General features: G+C 42.5%; 1 protein-coding gene across 1 annotated transcript in view; it reads left to right on the forward strand.

The window, feature by feature from the left end:
* cep164 (centrosomal protein 164) overlaps positions 1–27,798 on the forward strand; it is an 84,014-nt gene that overhangs the window by 30,854 nt on the left and 25,362 nt on the right. The window contains exons 5-13 of the mRNA XM_066716415.1: positions 1,746–1,817; positions 3,451–3,597; positions 10,766–10,876; positions 11,629–11,706; positions 14,039–14,140; positions 20,974–21,033; positions 23,455–23,547; positions 24,075–24,148; positions 24,578–24,961. Of these exons, the coding sequence (XP_066572512.1) occupies positions 1,746–1,817; positions 3,451–3,597; positions 10,766–10,876; positions 11,629–11,706; positions 14,039–14,140; positions 20,974–21,033; positions 23,455–23,547; positions 24,075–24,148; positions 24,578–24,961 (1,121 nt within the window). The remainder of the gene's footprint in view (positions 1–1,745; positions 1,818–3,450; positions 3,598–10,765; positions 10,877–11,628; positions 11,707–14,038; positions 14,141–20,973; positions 21,034–23,454; positions 23,548–24,074; positions 24,149–24,577; positions 24,962–27,798) is intronic.

The raw sequence follows: 27,798 nt of genomic DNA on the forward strand, positions 1-27,798 counted from the left end.
TTGACCAAACGGTCGACTTTTCCTCTCCAAACCACACTCAGACTGCCGTTCTGCGTTCGGAAACACAACTGTGCCTTTGAGTTCCGGCGAATACAAGATAAATAGCAATAGCTGGCTGTGTATGTATTCATGTGTTTGTTGCAGTCCTCTTTCCTTTTTTGTCATATTTTAATTCTGAAACACTTTAATCCAGATAATTAAAAAGTCAGTAATTATGACTATGACTATGAAAAGTAAGTAATTTGCCACAAATACTCAAAAAACTACAGAGTTCCCGTACACTTGTTGGCTACTCGCCAAAGTGGCTGGTAAGATTGACAGATTTACCCGCCACTGGCTAAATCTATCCGCATTTGGCAGGTTAATTTTATTACCTGATATAGACGGTTTAATATTAATATTAATGAGCTACCAGAAGTGAGCTGTGTGCCCCTGAAAACTTGATGTTATTCTATTCCACTACACCATGCAATCATCAGTGCAACAAATCAGGTGGGCATGACTCAGGGCCCAAAATGTAGGATAGAATAGGGATCCAAAACTGAGGGGGCATTGTCCCCTTTTGCCATCGTGGAGCCGGGCCTGGTCCAGCTTGACCCCTGCCTCAAAACTGACATATCAGATGTCCAGCAAAATTTCTTTTGATTATAATCCTGCCTAGTGTGGAGATCTAGCACTATGCCCACCATAGGCAGTTTCAAGTTTGTCTCCTGTGTATGCGTGTGTGAGTCACTGTGTCACTAAAGGTGAGGCAAGCAGCAGGAAGTGTGGACACAGTGCAGTCCAGTTTAGCAGAAGGCCCCTCCCCGCTGCTCTCCTGCCTTCACCCCCCACCTCTCCCTTTCTCAGTGTGCAGCTGGTCAATATTGGGGTTCTCAGAGAAGGGGGAGAGACGGGATCTGCTCCCCTTCAAATACAGCTTTTTATTTGTATTTGAATTGAATGAAAAATGTGAGAAGGGGTGGGGCTTAGAGTAGCCAATGATGTGCTTTGTTTAAGTCACATGACATGCACTTAAATTCTGTAGTGTGATGTCTCACAGTCTACAGCTTTTTGAAGCAAGTAGCTAAAAGCTACCAAAACCCCAAAAGTAAAATATAGATTGTCCCATTCTCTCCTGATTGAAAATTGGAAACCTCATCCGTGGTAGGTTAAGACATCATTTACCATTTTAAAATGTTTTCATAAATTTATATATATTTTTTAAATCAATAAAATGTATGTGATGCCAAATGGCAACACTGTGCAATGGTGAAATGTCATTACAACCAGGGGCTGTCCAATTTACAAGCTGTCTGAAGGCACAAATCTGAAATTCAGTATAATATATTGTATAATTTAGATTTTTCTTTTGGTAAAACTACCTTGTGCATATGCCCCATTTACATTATACAATGTTATATGTCATGTGTTTAAAAAATGAATTTGGCCAATGCTAACATTACATCACTAAGCACATCCATCTTCTATGGCAAGAGAAATATTAAAAAATTGAGTTAGGCTTTTGTGAGGATGAGGATGATGTCGATTGGGCTATTGATGGAAGCAGTGAGGGAAAGTCTGACAGCTCAGAAAGCTCAGAGGCAGAAGAGTCAAGAGAGATTGGAGGTGGAAGAGATAGGTATAAATATGCGTGTGTGTGTGGGAGAGAGGGTAGGAGAAAGGGAGAAATTAGTTCTGGAGTGAAAGTGAAAGTGCTTGTACACATTTGGGAATATTGGGGTTAACACTGTTTATCACTTCAGCAGATCAAGAGCAGTCTGAGACAGCTTTACCCATCCAATCAGATGATAGAGCGGCAGTCACAGAAGAGAGAGGTAGAGACTATTATACAGAACGTGGTGTTTGTGCTCAGGGGAGTGAGGTGGAGGGAAACCCCCACATTAACATTACAGTTCTTAAAAAAAACACCACCTGTTTGTAGAAAAGAGAAAATAAGCAAAGTGATCTATATGGCACACAATGTGTGGAGTAGTTCATAGGCATATGCTCCTACATGTCTGTGCATGGCCTGACCCACATGTTCTAGGGCATTAAGACCAGAGTCGATTGTGTGGCAAACACATGCCACTGAATTGCTGGGAGGCAATCTAACGGTTCCTGCACTTCGCCAACAATGATGAGCAGGTTCCTGCTGATGAGCTTTTCAAAGTGAGGCCACTACTAAAAGCTATTCAGGAGAGCTTCAACACAATACCAATGGATAGGCACCTGTGTGTGGATGAGCAAATTGTACCATTTAAAGGAAAAAGCCTGCTAAAGCAATACATTCCCATGAAGCCTAAGCAGTGGGGGTACAACATATTTGTACTGTGTGACAAAAATGAACTGTGAGAGAGAATCATCTTGCTGGATGCACATTCACGGAGGACAAGGTGATGAAGGCCAAAAGACGACTCCCTATGAAAGAGGCCATGCATAATGGTGTCAACCTCAAAGTGGTGAAAGTATTTGAAAACTGCCCAGTCACCCTCTTAAGCACCTATGCAGACGTCATCCCAAGCTCAACAGTGGAGAGATGGGACAAAAAGAAGGAGCTAGTTGTAGTAACACATCCCAACATTGTGTCTGTCTACAACCAAAGCATGGGGGAGTAGATCTAATGGTCAAATTTTTTGCCCTCTATCATACCAAAATCATTTAAAGAAATGGTACCACTGCATCATGTTCCATATGATGGACTTCACTGTGGTGGAAGGGTGGCTCCTCTACCACAGAGACTATAGAGACCTAGGGGTATGAAGTGTGAAGTCTACCTGTGCTTCAACTGTGAAATGAACTGCTTCATGGACTGCCACAAATAAGTTTGTGGTGTTTTCTGATACTTCGAGAACTAGAAGTGTGATTTCATGGATATCCATAAGGTTATGAATTTTATGAAGTGATTGATTGAATGTTGTAAATGATCAAAATACATATAAATCCAGTGTGAAAGTGTTACATCTTAATAATAACACCAGCAAAAGAAAAGAGGCTTTACTGAAGAACAATATTAATTATCTGTAAAATTGCATTTCTTAATGATTTCCATTGCTGTATGTTGTTGCTATTTGGCAACATATGCCAAAATCCCCCTCAAAATATATTTTTTCAAAATGTATCCAACTACTTCTAATTAACCATTTTAAGAAAAAAATATATGTATTTTTTTCTTCCATAATACTGCACATTATTATGATAGAATTTAGTAAACTTGATTGTTCACTAAAACAATCTAGTGAAATACTCCAGGAGAGAGAGGGAGAAGGAGTTCTGTGTGAAGAGCTCCATTGCAAGGTGAAACATCGCCCTATTTAGCTGAAGATCATCACAACAGTACTTGAAACACTGCTTTTTTATGGTTTTTCATAATACAGTCTTACTTCAGCAAGGGTCTGTGCCATTTTCTTCATGTTCTCAACAGCCCGGTTTACTCTCTCACCTACCTGTTCTGTGTTTTTGTCATTGCAGCAGGTGATCTCGGCGCTGGGCCCTCTGCAGACTCCCCTGGGCTCCTGGGCTCCTCTGCGGGGACTGGCAGATGTCCCCTCCTCGTCTTCTCTCAGGGTCTCAGCCGGCAGCTTGGGGGGGCTGGAGCCCCTAAAGACTGCACTGGGGGTGGGTGGCTGAGACACTGATACTGATACTGACACTCTCACACACAGAGACTTGTCATTCTTTTACACCGAGACTGACACACAGAGACCTGTACTAACACTCTCACATACTCACACACTGACACATGCACAGACTGGTACTGACACTCAATTAACGGACAATATAAATTATATTGAGAAATTATAAAGAGAGTGCATCTCTGTCTCGACCTCTCCTGTCTCACAGTGACCACAGCGCTACTCCTCTCTGGGCAGCCAGCTCTGCCTGTGTCGGCCCGTCTCTATGCCCAGGGTGTGGTCACTGAGCCTGTACTTGGTCAGGATCCGTGTCTGCTTCGTATCTCTGTCAGGGTGTATTATGTGTTTAGGGCCTGATAGCAATCTAATTTACTTTGGGATTTAGTTTCATTGTCCCAATAATCCAGATAAGAGGTTTTGGTTTATTCTAAAATTTGCTTGGCTCTGATTGGCTGTTGTTCAGCAGTGCTGACCAGAAGCTGGTTAGTGCTCTGGGGGGTCAGTGCTGTGAGCTCCGGGCCAGCTGACGCAGGGGACTCTTCTCTGGGCTGAGCTCTTGGGTTTTTAGGTCTTTATATTGTAATGAGTCTTGTGGGATGATTTTTAAGTGATTTAGAAATTTGAGTGTTCTTTTTTGAATATTGATGAGCAATGAATATTTGCCTAATTCTGCCATGCATGCATTGTTGGGAGTGTTTCTCTGTAGTTGTAATATGATTTTACAGAATTCAGACTGCAGGGTTTCTACTGGGTGTTTTTCCTAATTGGTGTAGTCTTGCTGGCTGAATGGACCCCACACTTCACTGCCATACAGCACAATAGGCTGGATCACACTGTCCAATATTTTACACCAGATTCTAACAGGTATATTTATTTTGTACAATTTCCGTCTGATGGCATAGAAAGCTCTTCTGGCTTTTTCTTTGAGTTAATTTACTGCCAGGCCGAAGCTCCCTGACGCACTGATGCTCAGGTCTAAGTATGTGTACTGAGTGGTGTATTCTAGGGCAGTGTTTCCTAGGGTATCTGCTTTCCTTGACATCTGATCTTTGTTTTGACTCCAGCGGGGCCAGGTCATCTGCGTAGAGCAGGAATTTAACTTCCTTGTCGTTTAGGGTCCAGGGGCTGCAGACTGCTCCAATAACACCAATAACTCATTAATGTAGATAATAAACAGCATTGGACTCAGACTGCAGCCCTGCCTCACCCCACGCCCTTGAGTGAAGAATTCAGTTATTTTGTGACCAAGTTTTACTCCATACTTCCAAAATACATTGATTTAATGACATTGTATTGTATACTTTACCCCCTACATCACTCTGGAGAAGTTTGTAAAACAGGCCCTCATGCCAGATTGAGTTGAAAGCTTTTTTTAAATAAATGAAGCATGTAAAGATTTTTCCATTATTTGTTTGGTGAACGTGTTTATTTGAGGTCGACCGATATATCGGTTTTGCCGATTAATTGGCACGGATAACGATTTCTGGAACTATCGGTTATCGGCAAAAATCCACACCGATAGTTTTTCCCCATTGTGTTCGGTGCTGGAGCGGCTGGGAAGGGCGCACTCTGGTTATACTGTATGAGAGCGAGCGGCCTCAAGAGGCGAATACACACCGTCACTGAGGCCTCGTGGTGGTGGTTTGACACGTGAGATTGCACGTTGAATGCAGTGGAACACTCCACGAGCTGAACAATGCAGATTTAAAACACCAACCACTAAAAGTTATGTATACAGTACACTACAGTACACATCATATCATTATGAAGTAATTAATTTCTTGACTAGATGCTGCATTAATAGAGAACAGCAGTATGTTTGCCGATAATCTGAGGACGCTAACATTAAAGCTATCCTCAAGCGGTTGGAACAATGTGACAAAAAACACTAAAGTCCTACCCAAATGTTTAATTGTCAGGAATGTTACAATTTATTACCATCTATTTGCATTATGCTGGGGGTCACACTACACGATTTTAAGCCCGATTTGGCCCTCACGACAAATCGGCACCGATCGTCACGACAAGCAGCTTGGTAGGGGCGCGTCCCGCTGCCGATGGTCGTGTAGTGAGAGACGGGCTGTTGCATCGCTGGCCTCCGATCCGATCGTAAGCTAGTCGGAGCCGCTACGATTTTATTAAACATGTTTAATTACAACTCGATCGGCACCGATCGTGGTGATCAGTCAGCTCAGCTCTCATTGGCTGCTGAAGAAGAGAAAAGAAACAGGAAGAATAAACATTTTTCATACTTCAAATACCAATGGTTGTTTCGGCGCAGGTTGTTTAAAAATACTCTAATACAGGGAAAATAATATTTTCAAATACCAATTAGTATCTGTAATTGACCCAGGTCTGCGCAAAATATCAACCCCTACAATGCGATGCTCATACTGTGGGATGGATAGAGCCTGTGTGTTGCTCAGCTGCAGCTCTCACAGTACAGCTCTCACGGCCATGTCTTCACACTCATCCTCTTTTCTCTCCGCTTTTTGTGTTGGTCTGCACACACGAACAGCAACAGTTCTTTGTGGTCATCTTCTTGTTGCGCAGTGAAGAGGCCCCAAATTTCTCACCCGTACATGGTTGCCACAGAGCACATAATGAGACCAGCTTCTACTGGTTTGTACCAGATGCATTTCTCTGCAGACGCACAATACAAATTTAGTACAGAACGTACATTCTAGTAAAACCGCTAGAAGATGAGGAAGTGGGCACACAACCCCCCCTTGCCTATCTAGATGGTGTGGAATATAAATAACGAAATGGCTACATATGTCTCCATATTTGGGCATAAAATAGAAAACATTGTGTTTAAGCTTAATCAGGAAGATAGTGAGGATATCATAAGATAGGGAGTTGTCTCCCCCTTATTGGTTCAAACTCACCCTGTCCAGGATATCACTGTATGTATATAACATCATGTAAGCTCTATGATTTTAGGGAAGTAAGGACAGAGACCTGTGTGTATGACTTTTCTTGAATAAAGACTCTGTTTGATTCATTCTACTCTACAGTCTGATTTCTGTTACAAGTAATTAAAAGGGGTTTCTTCACGCAGATTTCCGCAGTTTTGCCCAGATCTGCAGAAATCCACTGATCCCATTGGTGGAGCAGCGCAAATCTGCGCATAATTGCGGACATCTGCACTTCACGAAAATGACATGTAAATGTGCACGTCAGTGTTTGTTTATCTTTTCGCTGCGTGGATCACGTATGGAGAGTTTGGAGGCTGAGACTCAGATCTGCACGAGAAGGACGTCAGATCAGTCGTGAAGTGTGTGACCCTGCACTTAAGCGCTCGGGTGTGTGCGCTCCTTCACCACGCAAAAGACATACATTCGGTGCAAAATAGTCGTTAATGCCCCGTTTCCACTGGCGGACGAGTAGACGCGTCCGTGTTTTGTGGACAGTTAACAATCTGGTGCTAGACGTGTCCGTAAGCGTCCGTCCCGCCCACTGAGGACATTATTCGCTTTCAGGAGCGGAGGTGTGTGCTTGACTGTAGACAGACAGCGAAGAGATCCGATACATTGTGTCGGAAGATATAATCTCAAGTGCTGTGTGCGATCACGAAGAAATTACAGTTTTATTAGCAGCATGGAGTGAAGTCCACGTACAGAAACAATGACTGCTTATAGTTAATATCCGAGTGCATTAAAAACTTGTATTTCACAGGACAGGTGCGGTGCCGTGACTAGTTAACAATAAACTGAAGGATAATAATCGGATCGGTAGCAGCCGATATGAATAGTATTTTATGAACAGCTGGTCGGTGTGGACAGGCTGTGGTTTTTGAATGGCGTGCAGGACAATCCGCAGACAATCAGTATGAAGGCGAACACGCTTCAGTTAACGTGTGCCCATTTACAAGAAAAATTAATGAATTAATAAATACAGCAAACGTGCACACTTTAGTTAAATTATAACCTGCTATATTGTAGCTGGATGATTAATCGTGAAACGTGTGTATTTTGTTTAAACTGTAACTTGCCCTGGTTAAGGACGTCTGCTAAGTAAATTAAAAATAATACGGCAAAAAGTATTGTTTGCAGTTACAAATCTGTAGTAAGAGTAATTAATTAAGGGAGTCACGCTGTGCCGTTTTAAAATACATATATACTAGCACAAATGATGACGATAGTAATAACAATACATATTTGCACATGGAAACGTATTCTTATGGGAACGTGCTTGTCTGAATATAATGTTGTCTATACACGTTTAGCTCTTCCTGATATCTCTTAACAGAAACGTGTATTTATTACGCTGTTTACAATCATGTAAAGCAGAAAGAATAAAACAGCCACAAAAGTCCTCTCCACGTCAGGCTGTGTCGCTCGTAGTGTCGTTCTCTGTCTCTGTTTTTAAAACGAAACACAAACCAAACCCACAGTCGCTGCTCCTCCCACCAGAGGGACGGACTTCATAATGGCCTGGTTTTGCAAAAAAAGCTCTGGGACGCGTCTGAGGACGGACGCGTCCGGCACGGCACGGCACGGCACGGACGCTTAAGCCAGTGGAACCGAGGCATTAGTGTGAGCTGCCCACTGTTCACAAAATCGGGTCGGATTGTAGAAATCGAGTAGTGTGTAGTTTTATATCCAGTCAGGTTAATGCGTTAAACAGCTTGTATATTTAAAGGTTGTGAGTGATTTGAGAAAAATGTCTTCATGAAGTCAAGAGAAACGTATAAACAAATCAGAAACGCATCTGATTTTAATTAATTTTTGATGTATATATTTTTATTTATGCTATTTGGAATTTTACTCTTTGGTTCAGTTTGGATTATATATTTTATTTAATATTTATTAATATAGTTCATAATATATATTTAAAAAAGTACAAAACATGTTCATGGTTCAGTCAGTACTGTTTATTTTTGTAATAAACTTTAAGCTTCTACCACATCGCTGGGTAGTTTATTCCAGTTTGTGACTACTCTCTGTGTAAAGAAGTGTCTCCTGTTTTCCGTTTTGAATGCCTTGAAGCCCAATTTCCATTTGTGTCCCCGGGTGCGTGTGTCCCTGCTCCTCTGGTTTGATGTGGTCGATGCCTTTCATGATTTTGAAGACTTGGATCAAGTCCCCACGTAGTCTCCTCTGTTCCAGGGTGAAAAGGTTCAGTTCTCTCAGTCTCTCAGTAGGACATTCCCTTCAGACCTGGAATAAGTCTGGTTGCTCTCCTCTGAACTGCCTCTAGAGCAGCAATATCCTTCTTGAAGTGTGGTGCCCAGAACTGCACACAGTATTCCAGATGAGGTCTAACTAGCGCATTGTACAGTCTTAACATTACTTCCCTTGTTTTAAATTCTACACTTTTGACAATATACCCTAGCATTCTGTTAGCCTTTTTTATTGCTTCCCCACATTGTTTGGATTGGAGAAAGTGATGAGTCCACATAGACTCCTAGGTCTTTCTCATGCGTTACTTCATCTAGATCTGTACCTCCCATAGTGTAATTATAGTGGACATTTTTGTTACCTGCACGTATGACCTTGCACTTGTCCACATTGAATTTCATCTGCCAGGTGTCAGCCCACAACTGAATATTATCTAAGTCCTTCTGAATAGCCTGTGCTGCCAAGATTGTATCTGCTGACCCACCTATTTTAGTACAATCTGCAAATTTGACAATTTTGCTAACTATCCCAGAGTCCAGATCATTAATATAGATTAGAAAAAGCACAGGCCCTAGTACTGATCCCTGTGGAACTCCACTAACAACCTCACTCCAGTTAGAAGCAACTCCTCTAATCGACACCCTCTGTTTCCTAGACATCAACCAGTTCATAATCCATCTACTTACATTACCCTGAATGCCTACAGCTTCCAATTTGAGGATCAGTGTTTGGTGTGGAACCTTATACTTAGATTTTCAAAAAGCTTTTGATATCATATCATATGCTTTCACGTGATCTAAAGCTGCAGTTGCATGTTCAAAAAATTCTAATAAATTAGTAAGACATGATCTGCCTCGTCTAAACCCATGTTGACTATCTCCAAGAATATGGTTTTCATTAAGATGCTCCTCTATATGCTGTTTGGAGCCCAACTGTATGATTGATTCAGGCTGTACAGCTCTCAGGGCTGTGGGTGTGTGATTCTGTGCTGTCCTGCTCTGTTCATGAACACAGTGATCTGATAGTGGTCTGACAGGGGGGGTTTGCTGCCTGACAGTGAATGCACTAATGAAGGAGGGGTCCATGTCAGTGAGGGCGTAGTCGACTACACTAGTCTCAAGAGCTGAGCAATACGTAAATCTCCCTAAAGACTCCCCTCTGATCCTGACATTAAGGATGTACAGGCTTGGCAAATCTCAACCACAAGTATTTGTCTGCCATAACGGATTCCTCTTTTTTAACGTGGTTATGTGTTTTACACACCGCAGTGTACTGTAGGGTGCTTGGTGTGGAAAATGTAGGTTATTTTTAACCCTGTTGTCTCCTTGGCTAATGTACTCCACATATAGAAATGCAGGGTTTTCATTTAGTACAGTCATCCTGTGCCGTTTCCTGGCCTGTGCATTGCTTGCTTTAGCAGGATACTAGGTGCACCGAATTTATTGATTATGGTTAGTAATGAATATCTTATTTCTTTGGTTCTTATTTGAATTATATTAGACATACATGAGAATATTCACATGATTGTTCTTGTTTCTTTTTGAAGGTATAGTTTATCTGAAGGAATCTTACTTTCTGCCTGTTTTATCTTTTTCTGTTTCTCTTGCCTTTCTCTCTACTCTTCTTCTTTCCACACTTTCTCTCTTGACTCTTATGTGTATTGGTTTCTTTCCTTTTTTTCTTTTGGTTTTGCTTGCACTTTCTTTTCATTCACTCTTTTGGTTTTCAAAATATCTATATATATAATTATATTGTATTATATTAATTAATTAATATATCATTCTGTCTTGCTGTTTGCTGATATATGATTAGATTTTAAATTCACATAAAACAACTTAAAGAGGTTTTCCTTTAGTAGCTTATATTTATTATGGCTTCACTGTCTCTCTCTGTCACACTTCTAGACACATCTCTCTGTGTGTCCCCTCCCTGTCACTGTCTTTTTCTCTTACCATCGCTGTGTTGCTCTCTCCTCCTGTCTCCCCCTCCCATCAATCTCTCTCAGTGCTGTGCTGTTTCTCTCCCCAGGCCCCTGACTCCAGGCTCGGTTCTAGTTTGCTAGGGGCACATCAAGAGGAGAGAGTGTCCTTGTCTCTGCCAGGGTTTGAGGATGAGGATGTGGGACTCTCAGAAGCAGAGGTAGGGCTGCCCATCGCTTTGTATTGCAGTGTATTGCAGTGTGTTGTATATTGCACTATTTACAGTATATTGCACTCTATAGCAGAATACAGAAATTATTGTATACTATAGTGTGCTGTGGTCTATTAAAGTGGCAGTATATTTGAGCGATTTACAGTATTTAGCACTGTGTAAAGGGACATTTTATTGAGGGTTCTCCAGTACACTGCTTACAATGCACCTCCAAATTTCAATTATAAGTTCAATTATACCAACTTAAAATAAGTGAAATAATCTGCCAGTGCAGTGAGAAAATGCCACTTAGTAAGCTTTCTTGAAATAAGACAAAATGCCTAACCAAATGGAAAACCCCAAAATCTTGAAATAAGTCAGAAGGGACCAGTTGTAAGCATTTCTATCAAGATTTAAGTAAGAGTGGTGAGGAGAAGATGCTCAAGAAATGAATTAAATTTAAAAAATGTAAAAACATTAAAACAAGAATTAATGTCTTGAATTCCCTGACATCATTCTTCAAAAAGCCACTCTCATTATAAAGTATAATTATACCTGTAAAATGTCTTATTTTAAGGTGTTATATCCAAGTAAGATTTCACATGATAAACTTTCTCAAAACAAACTAAATAAACTTATTCACCTGGTTCTTGGTATGTAAAGTAATCTTGAAATACAATACAATACAATAAATATTACATATTCCTGTATTGCAGTGTTAGTGTGGACAGTGTTGATGCTGCCCTTCTCTCTCTACTCAGAGCTCATGTGGGACGGCTCACCTGCTGCACAACCTGCACCTGGAACTGGACTCCCTGGAAGGAGGACTGCAGTATGAGGTACACATGCTGTGTCACCACTCAACACCCTGACCCCACACTGTGACCGCACACCACCCACTGTGACACCACGCTGCACACCACAGCACAACCCACCACATGCTTGCCAAGGCAAGGCACAGCACAGTGGCAACTGACAACGAGCAATAACTGCACAACCGCCATGTGGGCACCATAGGGCACCCCACAATACATAAAACGCAGTAATAACACTTAACACTGTACTACGTGTCATTTATTATTATTATTATTATTAGTAGTAGTAGTAGTAGTAGTAGTATTATTATTATTATTATTATTTCTTGGCAGATGCCTTTATCCAGGGTGACTTACAACATAATTGCAAAACAAAGTGCGAAATACAGTTAAGTAAAGGCATCAAACATTACAAATTCAATTTACATAAAACATAGCAATTCAAAATATAATACATTTTACGACTTCCAATTTACACAGGCAAGTACAGTAAGTGAGGTCCTACATCCTGGACAGTAAAAGCTAAGTGCTGTCAAGATGTAGGGTCACAGTCAAGGGCTACGGGAAAGGGAGCAAGGAGGAAAACAATCAAAAACGCAAAAAGCATAAAAAAACTCTGTGAAGTGCTATCTAACTGGGATTAAAAAGACTAATATTACAAGTACTGTCTGAAAAGATGTCTTGAGTAAGTGCCAGAAGGAGGTCAAGGACTCTGCTGTTTTGACTTCGGTGAGAAGGTCGTTCCATCATTTAGGGGCCAGGTATGAGAAGGAGCGGGCTCTGGAGGAAGGGGAGTGGAGAGGAGGTATTGTTAGTCTTCTGGCACTGGAAAACCTCAGTGGTCTGGAGGGGATGTATGGAGAGATGAGTGTCTGAAGGTAATATGGTGCAGTGTGATCAAGACAGCGGTAGGTGAGGGTCAATGTCTTGAACTGAATGTGTGCCGGTGTCGGGAGCCAGTGGAGGAAGCGGAGCAGTGGAGTAGCGTGTGTGAATTGGGGCAGAGAGAATATCAGACGAGCCACAGAGTTCTGGATGAGTAGTAGTTGCAAGCAGGCCGGCCAGGAGGGAGTTGTAGTAGTCCAGGCGGGAGAGGACCAATGACTGGATGGGCAGCTGAGTCGAGTAGTCGGTGAGGAAGGGACGGATTCGGCGTATATTGCTCAGGGAGTGAGTGTAGAGAGAGAACAGGAAACAGGAGCGGGCCCAGGATGGAGGCTTTGGGAACGCCTGTGAGGAGAGGTTGGGGGGTGGATGAGGAACCTCGCCATGTTACTTGGTAGGTCCGGTCACTGAGGTAGGAGGAGAACCAGGTGAGAGCAGTCCCAGACATTCCACAGTCAGCGAGGCAGCAGAGGAGGATGGAGTGATTGACAGTGTCAAATGCTGTGGAGAGGTCAAGGAGGATGAGGACTGAGGATGAGGACTGAGGAGAGGGAGGCAGCCCGAGCACAGCTGAGGGAGTCAGTGACTGCCAGGAGAGCCGTCTCAGTGGAGTGAGCTGTGCGGAAGCCGGATTGCAGAGGATCAAGGAGTGAGTGCTGGGACCGAAATTCAGAGAGCTGACAGTGGACCGCCCGCTCGAGAGTCTTTGAGAGGAAGGGGAGTAGAGAGACAGGGCGGTAGTTCTGAGGAGAGGTGCCATCAAGGGTTGGTTTCTTGAGGAGTGGGATGACAGCAGCTTGTTTAAATGCCGAGGGGAAACAGCCAGAGAGGAGTGAGGAGTTGAGGAGGGAGGAGATGAAGGGGAGAAGATCAGGAGTGGTCGCTTTGAGGAGGCGAGAAGGGATAGGGTCCAGGGCACACGTTGTAGGTTTGTGATGTAGGAGGAGAGAGGAAACTTCAGCATCTGAGAGACGTGAGAATGAAGAAAAGGAAGCTTGATTGGTGGGAGGTTTGGGTGTGATGAGAGGGGAGGGGGGACTGTTGAAGAGCCTGCAATCTTAGAGGAGAAGGATGCGAAGTCATACTGTTCCACACCACAGACTACTGAGCACCCACAGACTTCACAGTACGGAAGGACATGGCTCAGCAGGCTGCGTGTTTCTCCTGATCCATTTGTACTTCCCCATGTCTGTGAGCTGAATGTGTGCTGTGTGTGGATACCAGCGCATTTTTGGGAGCCTGCAGTGTTTGTTTACTGAGAGTGACTGTGTACTGACAGGAAGCGCCGTGTGCAGGGATCTGTGCTGTGCTGTGCTGTGCTGTGCTGTGCTGTGCTGTGCTGTGCTGTGCTGTGCTGTGCTGTGCTGTGCCGTGCCGTGCCGTGCCGTACCGTACCGTACCGTACCGTACCATACCATACCATTACCTGACACTCCCCCACCACTCCCCCTCCTCACCCCCAAATCTTTAGGACAGTGAAGCCAGCAAGTCACCCCCCCCAGAGGAGCGCACAGAGCCAGAGCTGCAAGATCTGCTGCTCTCTCCGGAACCCAGCCATGACCCCCCTTCACAGGTGACACTCTCTCACGTGCTCTACGTCTCTCATGCTCTCTCACTTTCTCTGATTTCCCTTTTCAAATGTCTATCTGCGGTTCTGCAAGTGTAAAAGTGCTGTTATACAATTCACCTGAATGCGAAGCACCTTTATTAGGACATCCACATTAAATCACAAGAAATCGTATGCATTAGTATACAATCCACATTGTAAACAGCGCTTTAATTTCTGCATCGTCCCAGTTGTCACCTCTAACGCTGGCATTTGTGATTGTACTGCTCAGCTCAATATAATCGCATTTAGGATTGCATAGTAAATAACTGGTCTCGTATAAAAATGCACTGATTTGAATGGAAACCTGCTTCGGTTAAATTTATATCGTTTTAATGCAAAATTCGGATAATTAATAAAGTTATGGTCCCGTTCACAATTTCACAATGCAATTTCCACGTGTAAAATTCATGCTGTTAAATTTCAGACTTCAATCATACTTAGTACAAGAAAAAACAATAGCAAGTTTACCAGCTACACACTTTTTGAACTGTTTACTAGTTTGAACTGTTTACATCATTATAACTCATTACTTAGCCTACACTTTTATAATATATATAAAGATATGACCTAGTGAAATGTATCAGTACATTTAAGGCTATAGATCGATATGACATTCAAACAATACAGAGACAATACTGCGTGTCCTGTAGCGGTGTAGCTGTTTCGGTATCAGTGTTTATTCAGACTCAGACGCGCAGTCTCTGGGGGTGGGGCTTGAGTTGCGTCACGCGCACGGGGTCTAGGATCTGATTTGAGTTCTTCTGCCTCAATGTCATTTTTGACATATAATGCTACCTCACCACCTCTTCAATTTTTCCTGTCCCTCCTAAACTGTGTATCCTTTCAGCTTGTATTCATCCCCATCATTTTATTTAAGCCAAGTTTCTGTCACTCCTACAACATCTTAGTCACATGCCAATACTGTGGCTTCTAGGTCTAACATCTTGTTCCTTATACTTCTGGCATTGAGGTACAAACATTTCAGGGCTTTCCTTCCAGCAGTTTCCCTAGGTTTTCTATTCTTGGTGGAACATCTCCCATTGTCAGAGCTCCCTGCCCCCCTGGTCCCTAGTTTAAAAGATTCTCAATTACTCTGCACATACGCTCTTCCAATGCATTATCCCCCTTCTGTTTAGATGTCGACCGTCCGGTTTGTACAGGTTCCATCTATCCAGGAAGAAAAACCAATGCTCCATAAACCTAAACCCCTCTTCCCTACACCAGGATTTCAACCACGTGTTAAACTTTCTAAACTTGTTTGTTTTGTGTGTGTGAGTATGTGTTGTGTTTTGTGTGTGTGTGCTTTGTTGTGAGTATGTTTTGTGTGTGTGTTTTTTGTTTGTGTGTGTGTGGTATGTGTTGTGTGTTTTGTGTGTGTGAAAGTATGTGTTTTGTTTGTGTGAGTAAGTGTTTTGTGTGTCTCTGTGTGTGTGTATGTGTTTTGTGTGTGTGTGAGTATGTATTGTGTGTGTATGCTGTGTTGTGTGTGTGCGCGTGTGTATGAGTATGTGTTGTGTCTGTATGTTGTGTTGTGAGTGGATGTATCAATGTGTGTTGTGTTCATGTGCATCACAGCGGGTATTATGGGTATTATGTGTGTGTATGAGTTTGTGTATGTTTGTATGTGCTTACATCAGTGTGTGTGTGTGTGTGTGTGTGTATCAGTGTTATGTGTGTTGTCTCTGTGGCTGTGTCCTCTGTGCTGTGCCCTGTCCAACCTACTGTGTGTTTCTTGGCTCCTTGCTGCGTGCTGCTGAAGGAGTCCTTGTGCAGCCGGCACCTCTCGTCTCCACCAGGAGGCAGCAGAGACTGCAGTGAGGACAGCCTGAGCCGGGTGGCCTGTTCCCCCACCCCCCAGCTCTCCCAGCCTGCCAGCCACACATCGCCCCCTCCTGAGCTGGGGGAGAGCCAGGGAGAGGGGAGGGGGGCTGGAAGCGAGGGTTGGGGAGTAGAGACAGGAGTGGGGAGTGAGGATGAGGAGAAGGACAAGGTGGAGAGAGGGGAAGTGAGTGAGGTGGAAGTGAAGATTGGGGAAGGGGGTGAAGGAAAGGAGGAAGAGGTGGAAGAGAGAGGGGCAGGGAGTGAGGGAGAGGAGGAGGTGGACCCTAGGAAAGTGAGCAAGGGAGAGGAGGAGGAGAAAGAGGAGGAGGTGGTGTTGGGGGAGAGAGGCACAGTGGGTGGGGGAGAGCAGGAGGAGGAGGTAGAGGGGGAGAGAGGGGAAGAGAGTCAGGTGGAGGAGGAGGTGGTGAGTGCCAGAGAATATTCAAGGAGCAAGGGAGAGGGGGAGGAGGTAGAAGCAAGGGAGAGATTCTGCAGGACAGCCTTGTCCCCTCTCTCTATGGCAATGAGAAGAGAGGGAGAGCAGGAGGAGGTTCAGGGAGAGGGGGGTGACCCTACTTCCCCTTGCTGGGACTGTCAGCCCAGGAGTGGAGGGTGTCCAGTCCAGGCCCCCACAGCAACAGCAGCTGCAGCCATAGCCACTGGGGCTCTTTGTTCAGAGGTAGGGTTTTTGTTGATGCAGTGAACCTGCCTGCACACCTGCCCCATCCCCACCCCCACCTCCCTCACTCTACAACAGAGGGAGAGGGGTCTCCTGTGTCCACTCCTATACTGGACTGGACACACAAGCCCACAGACTGCAGAAACTCACAGCTTCAAATTTCCAGATTAATTGTTTCATACACAGTGATTTGTTTTTATTCATCAAACCATTTCAATTTTATTATGACATTTTAGAAGGGATGAGCTATATATTAGGACAAAGTGCTCAAAGTGCTTTTGATGACACCAGAGGCAAAAGAGCAAGGCCCAACTGAGCCAACACAAATTAGCCCTGTGGTTACCGAACTGTGGGGCACGCCCCCTAGAACGCATTTGCCCCCCAACCCCACACTTCAATATGTGATCGCCCCTCCCCCCCGCACTTCAATATGCGATCAAAAAATATATGTCACAGTTTTGAACCCAGTATCAACTTTTAACATGTACATCAATATGATCACTATTTTATATTAGTTTATCCTTATTTATGATGGAAATATAAACCAGATGCACCATAGGAAAGGCAATTCTTGTAATTGCAAGTTGATATTACTGTTTTATTATTTTTTGTCCATTACTATTTACTAGGTTGTTTTGTTGACTACATTTTTTATTTGTTTTTAGGCTGTGAAGTAGGGATGTAAGGATTCACTACGAGCCGGTTGAAAATGAATGAGAATATGTGACCATTCTAGTCGGTTGAGATGTTAAACGAATCGCGATACACGTTTTAACCCTCAGAGCACTAGGCCCACAGGGGGTGCTCTACGCGTCAGGCCTAGCGCTCTTAAAAACATCACAGCGCTTAACATAGCACAGCAAATTACTTTATTTTACATACATACACTCACCTAAAGGATTATTAGGAACACCATACTAATACTGTGTTTGACCCCCTTTCGCCTTCAGAACTGCCTTAATTCTACGTGGCATTGATTCAACAAGGTGCTGAAAGCATTCTTTAGAAATGTTGGCCCATATTGATAGGAAAGCATCTTGCAGTTGATGGAGATTTGTGGGATGCACATCCAGGGCACGAAGCTCCCGTTCCACCACATCCCAAAGATGCTCTATTGGGTTGAGATCTGGTGCATCCCACAAATCTCCATCAACTGCAAGATGCTTTCCTATCAATATGGGCCAACATTTCTAAAGAATGCTTTCAGCACCTTGTTGAATCAATGCCACGTAGAATGAAGGCAGTTCTGAAGGCGAAAGGGGGTCAAACACAGTATTAGTATGGTGTTCCTAATAATCCTTTAGGTGAGTGTATAAGCATAATATGAAACCTATATATCACAAGAAACATAAGACACCTGACGTTTTTCATTCTTCTATAATTAGTTTATTTTTGGAATGAATACAGAAATATACATTGGCAAAGAAACTAAACTTATATAGACGCCATTTTTATTTTCAAAACAACCCAGTTTTCAGAATGAACCTGACTTATAAACATTTATCAAATCATATTCATATGAATTGCTAGAATGTTCTTTTTAAAATACAAAAAAACACAGATCTTTACAAATACATGTTCAAGAGATTTAATAAGTTTTGCAAGGAGTGCACCAGTCTAGAAACTAGTCAGAATTACACCGCAAAACAACAAAAATGAAACTAATCGGACGGTCGGCTTGTGCTGTGTGTTGAATAAATATAAAAACATCTTCAAAATGTACAGATTGTTGTTGTTGTTGTCTTTATTACTACCAGTAATATTTAATAATAATAATAGCAATACTACTACTACTACTACTACTACTACTACTACTACTACTACTACTAATACATGTACATAGCTTACTTTGCATTGATTGTAACGCGTGTGTTCGGCTTGGGGCAGATGTGATCTTTCTCCTTTGCGGAGAAATTGGCTGGTCGGGGTTGCCTTGTGGAAATGCATCTCGGACTATTACTACTTATTTATTATTTACTAATCTTACCAGCTTTCTTTTGTATCAGTTTGTCTTATATGTTATTTATGTTGAAAAGGAGATTCTGACATTGATGTTGACCAGCTGAAATAAACTCGAAACATTGTAATCTGCATCTTCACCCCTCGCATCTATTCCCGTGATAAATGTCTGCCTCCCCATCTTCCAAATCGCTGTCAAAACTGTGTACAATACTAATTGATGTGCCAAATTAAAAGTTTACAATACAAAAAATGTTCAAAACATCCCCCATTTGACTAAGTAATGAATAAGTACAGAGCTGAAACCATTCCCCTCAATAGCTATCCACTCAAGTGGTGGAAAGAGAATGCTAGGCTGTACCCACTGCTCTCCAGGCCAGCAAAAGCATACCTCTCCACACCAGCCACCTCTGTCCCTAGTGAAAGGGTTTTTTCAACCGCAGGGGACATTGTGAATGTGCAGAGATCTCAGCTTCTGCCGGAAAATGTGGATATGCTGATATTTCTTTAAAAATAAATAAATAAATAAATAAATAAATAAATCCAACCTAGGAAAGCACAGACCAAATGCGGCCCTCAAAGATGTTTGGTGTGGTCCGCCAAAGCCAAATTTCAACCACCCCTTTTCTGAAGCTTTTCTTTATTTTTACACTTTATGACAATTTTCTGTTAAAAATTGCACATGTAAATAGGGGTGAAATAATAAAACAACAATTAAAGTTAAGTAGTGTTCCCTAACAGAAATGTATAGGAAATAAAATCAGTGGTTCATTTTCTACTGTGGCCCCCCATCCCATGCATCCTTGGGAAATTGGCCCTCCATCACCAAACATTGGGAACCCCTGGTTTATATGAAGAGATTTCTTTTATTTGTATTATTTATTTATTTATTTGATTTGGGATTTGTTTTTAAAATTTCAATTTTGTTTTGTTATTTCACATAAGATATTTCAATTTCACAAAGAAATGTGCAGCATTGAGTGAGAAATAATACTTTTTCATTTATTATTTGTCTTAAATCTAATTTTGTAAAACAAAATCGTGAGAAAATCGTATCATGAAACCAGTATCACAAATCGTTACATGCCTACTGTAAAGTAAAAGGCCTTTTTTAACAGAAGTAATCTAATCTAATTTTACTTTCCTTGTAGGGAAAAAACTGTAACAGATTTATCTTGTTCCGTTGACAACTGTTGTTTTTTTAAGCTGTGCACTGTTATTACTACTGTTCCTGAAGTAAAAGTCCAATTAAATTTGCTTTTCTCATAGGAACAAATTTAACATCAGGTTGTCTGCTGTTGTTTTGTTGGTAATGTAGTGTACTATTAGGCCACTCTTCTGGAAGTATAAAGCCAAATTTTGAACATGTCATTTAATTTTACTTTCCTCATAGAACATAGATGACTGACTGTTTTTTTGTTGAAACAGTTGTTTTTAAGCTGTGCCCTGTTAGGCTACTCTTCCTGAAGTTAAAGCCAATTTTTGAACTGAAGTTTTCTTCTTTTTTCTTGGGGGGTTGATGAGATTAAATCTCTTCATATATCAAAGGGGGGGCATGTCAGAAACAGTTCGAGAACCACTGAATTAGCCAGTAACTCACATTAAATTATACTTAAATCAGGTTGTACCAAACTTTAAACCATGTGTCATATTTAATTATGGTTTAAATATTTCTTTAACCAAGATTAAAATTATAATCATATTTCACCATGGTTTTTAACCCAGGTTTAAATGTGAAACATGGATTCCTTTTAAACCTTGCTTGGAGGTGGTTTAAACTTTTGTATATAATATATTGAAGATTTTGGGCAAAAAAAATAAAAATGAATTATTGAAAAAATAACGAAGTATATGCTAATTTTTTTCATTTTATGAGTAACTGAAATGGTTAAATGAATACAAGACTGGGATTCTGAGCTACCTTCCACTCCAGCCTCATCCCCCCCCCCCTTCCCCTGTTGCCCCAGTCAGACTACACTGTGTGCTTGGACTATATGCGGTGTCAGCTGTTGTTGTGAGTAGACCAAGAGCAATCTGCCTACCTGCCTGCCTCGCTTCACATTCCTGTGGGTCTGACCTTGGATTTGCCTTCTGCTTTTTAATGAAAATTTTAAAACCTTTTTCTTTATATCACCACACTGAAATGTCTTGCCCACTCTGAGAGCAACTCTTGTTTTTTGTGTGCTTAATGACTTTGTGTGTGTGTGTGTGTCTGTATCCATGGTTGGTGTGCATCTCTGTTTTTGTGTGTGTGCGTGTCTATTGCTGTGCATGTCTGGTGCACATGTGTGTATCAGCCCATGTGTGTGAGATGAGCTGTTTGTGTGCCTGTCTGCAGGTCTCTGAGGACAGTGACATCTTGGAGGGGCCCTCCTTGCACTCTGCTGGGATTGCTCAGGTATGCCACCTGCCTGTCAATACAGCACCTGAACCAGGAGCACCAGTCAGATATTGATTCCATATTTCTCTCTCAATTTATACAACAAAGCATGTAATTTAAAAGTTCTATGATGGCACTAATATCATGTACTCTGTGAAATCAGATTGTAAAACCCTCCCACGTCAAAAGACCAGTCTTTTGGAGTAGCGGTTTTACCCTCTACTCTGAGCTGTGTGGTGCAGTGTACACACACATTAGCAGTTAGTTTTAAACACTTTCAATATTTCAGCATTTTTTATTCATGGGCATTAAGCACTACAGCCAGTTACTAGCTGTCCTGGATACTGCTGTTGACCAAGTTTGCACTAAAACATACATCAGCCATAACATTATTACCACCTGCCTAATATTGTGTAGGTCCCCCTTTTGCTGCCAAAACAGCCCTGACCCATCGTGGCATGGACTCCACTAGACCTCTGAAGGTGTGCTGTGGTATCTGGCACCAAGATGTTAGCAGCAGATCCTTTAAGTCCTGTAAGTTGCGAGCTGGGGCCTCCATGGATCGGACTTGTTTGTCCAGCACATCCCACAGATGCTCGATTGGATTGAGATCTGGGGAATTTGGAGGCCAAGTCAACACCTTGAAATCGTGATTCATCAGACCAGGCCACCTTCTTCAATTGCTCTGTGGTCCAGTTCTGATGCTCACGTGCCCATTGTAGGCGCATTCGGCAGTGGACAGAGGTCAGCATGGGCACCCTGACTGGTCTGCGGCTATGCAGCTCCATACGCAACAAACTGCGATGCACTGTGTGTTCTGGCACCTTTCTATCAGAACCAGCATTCACTTTTTCAGCAGTTATAGCTACAGTAGCTCGTCTGTTGGATCGCAGCACATGGGCCAGCCTTCGCTCCCCACATGCATCAGTGAGCCATGGCCACCCATGACCCTGTCGCCGGGTCACCGCTTTTCCTTCCTTGGACCACTTTTGATAGGTACTGACCACTGCAGACCGGGAACACCCCACAAGAGCTGCAGTTTTGGAGATGCTCTGACTCAGTCGTCAAGCCATCACAATTTTGCCCTTGTCAAAGTCGCTCAGATCTTGCCCATTTTTCCTGCTTCTAACACATCAACTTTGAGGACAAAATGTTCACTTGTTGCCTAATATATCCCACCCACTGACAGGTGCCATGATAACAAGATTATCAGTGTTGTTATTCACTCCACCTGTCAGTGGTCATAATGTTATGGCTGATCTGTGTATGCCTGCACTATGTTGTACAACCCCAATTCTGAAAAAGTTGGGACAGTATGGAAAATGCAAAAAAACTATTGAATTTGAAAATTCAATTCACCCTGTACTATATTGAAAACACATTATTAACAGATTATTTTATGTTTTACTTTGTGAATTTAATTTGTTTTTGAAAATATATACTCATTTCAAATCTGATGACTGCAACACACTCCAAAAAAGTGTGTAACATCACCTTTTTTTTTAATAACAATTAAGCGTTTGGGCACTAAAGACATCAGTTGGTTAATTTTAGCAAGTGGAATTTTCCCCCATTCATCCATTATGCATTTCTTCAGCTGCGCAGCTGTACCGGGCCTTCGTTGCCTTATTTTGCACTTCATAATGTGCCACACATTCTCAATCGGAGACAGGTCAGGACTGCAGGCAGGCCATGCTAGCAGCCGCACTCTGTGCTTACGCAACCATGCACTTGTAATCTGGGCAGAATGTGGTTTGGCGTTGTCCTGCTGGAAAATGCAGGGACATCCCTGGAAAAGACAACGTCTGGATGGCAGCATATGTTGCTCCAAAATGTTTACGTATCTTTCTGCATTAATGGTGCCCTCACACATGTGCAAGTTACCCATGCCATGGGCACTGACACACCCCCATACCATGACAGACACTGGCTTCTGGACCTGACACTGATAACAGCTTGGATGGTTCTTTTCCTCTTTGAAGGTCTAGGCCTTTTTTGGAGGCTCCTTATATACTATGTTTACACGATTGCCTCACCAGTTTCACATCACCTTCTTAATTTAACTTGTCACATCGCTATTTGTCTTAAATTGCCCGTCCCAACTTTTTTGGAACGTGTTGCATGCATCAATTTCAAAATAAACGTTTACCTATGTAAACATTCAACTATGCAGTCGATTAGGTAAAACATCAAATACCTTGTCTTTATACATTTTTTGTTTAAATGCAAGTCAAAGCACATTTACAAATAACTCCTTTTTTATTTTTATTTACGTTTTCCATACTGTCCCAACTTTTTCAGAATTGGGGTTGTATGTACTGTGAATTGCTGTAATCGGTGAAACTAGAAGAAAAAACTAATTGTCCGTTTTATGATTTGTATTGTGCACTGTGTGTGGCCCAGTGCAGGGGTTAACCCTGTGCTTTTGTGGTTGTGCAGGGCTTGACTGGGTTGAGGGCCAGGACTTCAGAGCATGTCCTGGATGTGGTGGATCTGTCCCCAGCATTAGAGGACACAAAGACACAGATACATGTACTTTGCTGAAATATGGTTTTCATTAAGATGCTCCTCTATTTTCGGTCTAATCATTTTTTCCAACTTGTATACTGCACACACACTGTATTTTAGGACTGTGTAGTACATATATATTGTATGGAAAATATATTGCACACAAACACTGTATTTTAGCACCATGTAGTGCATGTATACTGTAAGTACCATGAACTATGTTCAGTGTGTATTTACACTCTGTGGTGTGTTGCATTGTATTGTAGGATTGAAATTATCCTGTGGCTCTATAATGCTCTATACTGTGATGTACTGTAATGTATTGCACTATACTATGCTGCTGGTGCTGTACAGCATTTGCAACTAAATTGTACAGTAGTCTGTTGAACTGTACTGTGTTGTATGTATTTTTACATTACTGTGATTCATACTGCACTGTAGTGTTTTGTACTCTAGGGAATTCCATTAGTGTTGTACTGTATTTCCTCTCCTGTACTTTTTCTGTACTGGGTCTCACCTGTCTGCTTTTCCCCACTGTTCCTCATGACAAGTTTGTGGCAGCTGGGCAGGAAGAAGGGAGCCTTGAGGAGAAGGAGGAGAGGAAGAGCACAGAGGCATCAGAAAGGTACCCAGCTGGACAGATTGGTGCCATACACAAGTTGTCCCCAACTTATAATGTTTGCCAGCTTGTGGCCAGAGTCCTTCAGATCGACAAAAACATGTTATTTTACTTGTCATTGATATTATCGGAACATTGGCGTCCCAACTGAAAACTGATTTTTGGTGATGGGGTGAAGGCCAGCCTTGAAGCCAGGGCGTGCATTCAGACATCAGGCTCCTCCTAAGATGTTCCTGAATGTTATCACGGACAAGTTCAGAAGTAAAATAACATAAGCACATAAACATTAACACGATGCATCTCAGTAATCAGATGAGCCAGGTAACATCATAGAAGCTGGAGCTGACTGGGGTGACTGTGTGTATATGACTAGGGGCAATTTTGTTTTTGTGTGTCTCTCATTCCCCCTCTGTCTGTGTGACTGCCCATCTCTAGGCAAATAAAGGAGTCTGGGAGAGGTGAGTCCAGGCCCAGGAGCCCGGGCAGTGAGGCCCTGAGTGGCTCGGAGCGGAGGCCGGAGGTGGAGGGAGGTAGTGGGAGCCTGGGGAGGAGGCCTGAAACAGAAAGAGGCAGGGCAGAGCCCACTGGCAAAGGAGAGAGCGGCCCCATCTGTGAGAGTGGGCCGTGGCCGGGGGGGTGCGCCGGGCCCAGGCCCTATCTGAAGGATCTGCAGCAAGAGACTGAGAGGCAGCTAGAGGAGGAGCGAGCCAGGGCCCTGCAGGAGAGGCAGGAGAGGCTGAGGGACCTAGCTGAGGAGCTGAGGAGAGAGGAGAAGAAGGAGGAACAGAGGCTGAGGCAGGAGAACACTGATAGGATCCGGTGAGTTGAGGGATACATTCCCACTCCATCCAGGTGAATCTCGGTTAGAAAACAATCTGTGTTGTTTATTAGTTGTGTATGGCTGATGCCTTCAGACCAGTGTAAGAACATAAGAACATAAAGTTTACAAAACGAAAGGAGGCCATTTGACCTATCATGCTCGTTTGGTGTTCATTAGTAACTAAGTGATCCAAAGATCCTGTGTAGCAGAGTTTACGCTAGACTTTTTATTGGACAGCCAATATTCCAGAATTCTGGCCATATAGAACAACTACTGGACATATGTTTTAAATAGCCATTTAATAGCCTACATTTAAACCACAATAAAACACAAACGCTATGATCCAAAAAATGTATTTTATTTAAAGTAGTCAGCAGAATGAACTCTTCACAAACTTTGCAAACTGAGCATATAGGCTACAACAATCAAATAAAACAAATAGCCTTGCTATTGTTAATTAAATAAAGACATTAGCCTACATTAAATGTAGGTCTCTTTGCATTCCAAGCCCGTCAAATTAAATAACTTGAAAATAAGCTAAATGAAGAAGCAATTAGGTCTAAAAAATAAAATAGGCTGGTCAGTCCAAATTCCGCGTTTGTCAAATTCCCGTTTATTTGCGACACAACTTCATTGAATAGAAGTGCTCCACTGCTTGTGCAAAGTTGAAGCCATCCAACCCCTTGGCACAACTTGGCAATTCTCATCAACCTTGTCACCTTTTCCTTAGTTCTGTTCTTAGGCTTCTCAGGGCTGTTTTTATCCTGTTCTGGTGTGAGAATCCATGCTCTGCAGGCACACTGGACACAGGAATTGTGCTGGCGATCTTTCCCAGCTTTGCCCAGTTGGGATTGATTTCCCCGAATTCCCTGATGACCGCTTCACAGGCCGTGTGGAATTCCAACCTGCCGTACCCATGCAGTGCTGTCATCATCGGCACTGCATCTCGCTGAGCATCCGAGCTACAAATGACTGGTGTCCGTATCCTTTGCTGTGCTAAAATGATCAATCAATCGCTTGATTGCTCTTTCAGCATATTGCTGAAGTTCTGTGGAAAACATTACCATTTTCAATTATCTAGGCTACAATTTATCACACAGCAGGCATAATGTAGCCTGAAAGTATTATCATGGTGTGATTTGTGAAAAAAATCACAAGGGGGATGTTTTTGAAACGTTTCTATTCATGAAAATAAATCAGTGTGCGGCTTTTAAATCTCGAGCCACGCTTAGTCACATGATCAAACACTCAGTAATGTCTTGCTGTAACAGCCAGCGGAGGCTCGCTGTTGTCTTGGCAACATATCTTATAGGTCTCACAATATTAGGCTATTTAATATGCTATTAATCAATCAATTTATTTATTTATTTGGCATATTTCCCACCGGACATCTACACGTGATACTGGTGAAAAGACGGTGAAAAGACGGCATTTGCCGGGTAACATAAACCCTGCTATCTAGTCTATTTTTAACTGTTCCCAAATGTTCAGCTTCAACCACATCACTGGGGAGTTTGTGACAAAAATAGACATGTTAATAGATTATATTTATCAATTAACTAAATGCAAAGTGAGTGAGTGGGCTTCTTTACACAGAGAGTAGTCACAATCTGGAACAAACTCCCCAGCGATGTGGTAGATGCTGAAAATTTGGGAACATTTAAAAATAGACTGGATAGGATCCTTGGATCACTTAGTTATTAATGGACACCAAATGAGCACGATGGGTCGAATGGCCTCCTCTCGTTTGTAAACTTTCTTATGTTCTTATGAACAGAAGAAAAATCTAAATCAAATCCATATTTTGTGTGACCACCCTTTGACTTCAGACTGGCGTTAAATTCTTCTAGATACACTTGCACAAAGTCAGGGATTTTGTAGGCAAACAGTCAGGTGTATGATTAAACAATTATACCAAACAGGTGCTAATGATCATCAATCCAATATGTAGGTTGAAACACAATCACTTACTGAAACAAAAACTGGAATTAAACTGGGTGAGAAACAGCCAAACTCAGCTAACAAGGTGAGGTTGCTGAAGACAGTTTACTGTCAAAAGTCATACACCATGGCAAGACTGAGCACAGCAACAAGACACAAGGTAGTTATACTGCATCAGCAAGGTCTCTCCCAAGCAGATATTTCAAGGCAGACAGGGGTTTTCAGATGTGCTGTCCAAGCTCTTTTGAAGAAGCACAAAGAAACAGGCAATGTTAAGGACCGTAGACGCAGTGGTCGGCCAAGGAAACTTCCTACAGCAGATGAAACGCACATCATGCGTACTTCCCTTCAGAATCGGAAGGTGTCCAGCAGTGCCTTCAGCTCAGAACTGGCAGAAAACAGTGGGACCCTGGTACACCCATCTATTGTCCGGAGAAGTCTGGTCAGAAGTGGCGTTCATGGAAGACTTGTGGCCAAAAAGCCATACCTTTGACGTGGAAACAAGGCCAAGCAACTCAACTATGCACAAAAACACAGGAACTGGGGTGCAGAAAAATGGCAGCAGGTGCTGTGGACTGATAAGTGAAAATTTGAAATATTTGGCTGTAACAGAAGACCGTTTGTTCGCCGAAGGGCTGGAGAGCGGTACACGAATTTAGTGTTTGCAGGCAGCAGTGAAGCATGGTGGAGGTTCCTTGCAAGTTTGGGGCTTAATTTCTGCAAATGAAGTTGTGGATTTGGTCAGAATGAATGGTACAGGCAGATACTTATCCGTCATGCATTCACCACCATCAGGGAGGCATCTGGTTGGCCCCAAATGTATTCTTCAGCATGACAACAACCCCAAACATACAGTGCAAGTTATTAAGAACTATCTTTGGTGTAAAGAAGAACA

The sequence above is a fragment of the Amia ocellicauda genome, chromosome 11, assembly GCF_036373705.1.
Source record: "Amia ocellicauda isolate fAmiCal2 chromosome 11, fAmiCal2.hap1, whole genome shotgun sequence".
In the NCBI taxonomy this organism is placed as follows: Eukaryota; Metazoa; Chordata; class Actinopteri; order Amiiformes; family Amiidae; genus Amia; species Amia ocellicauda.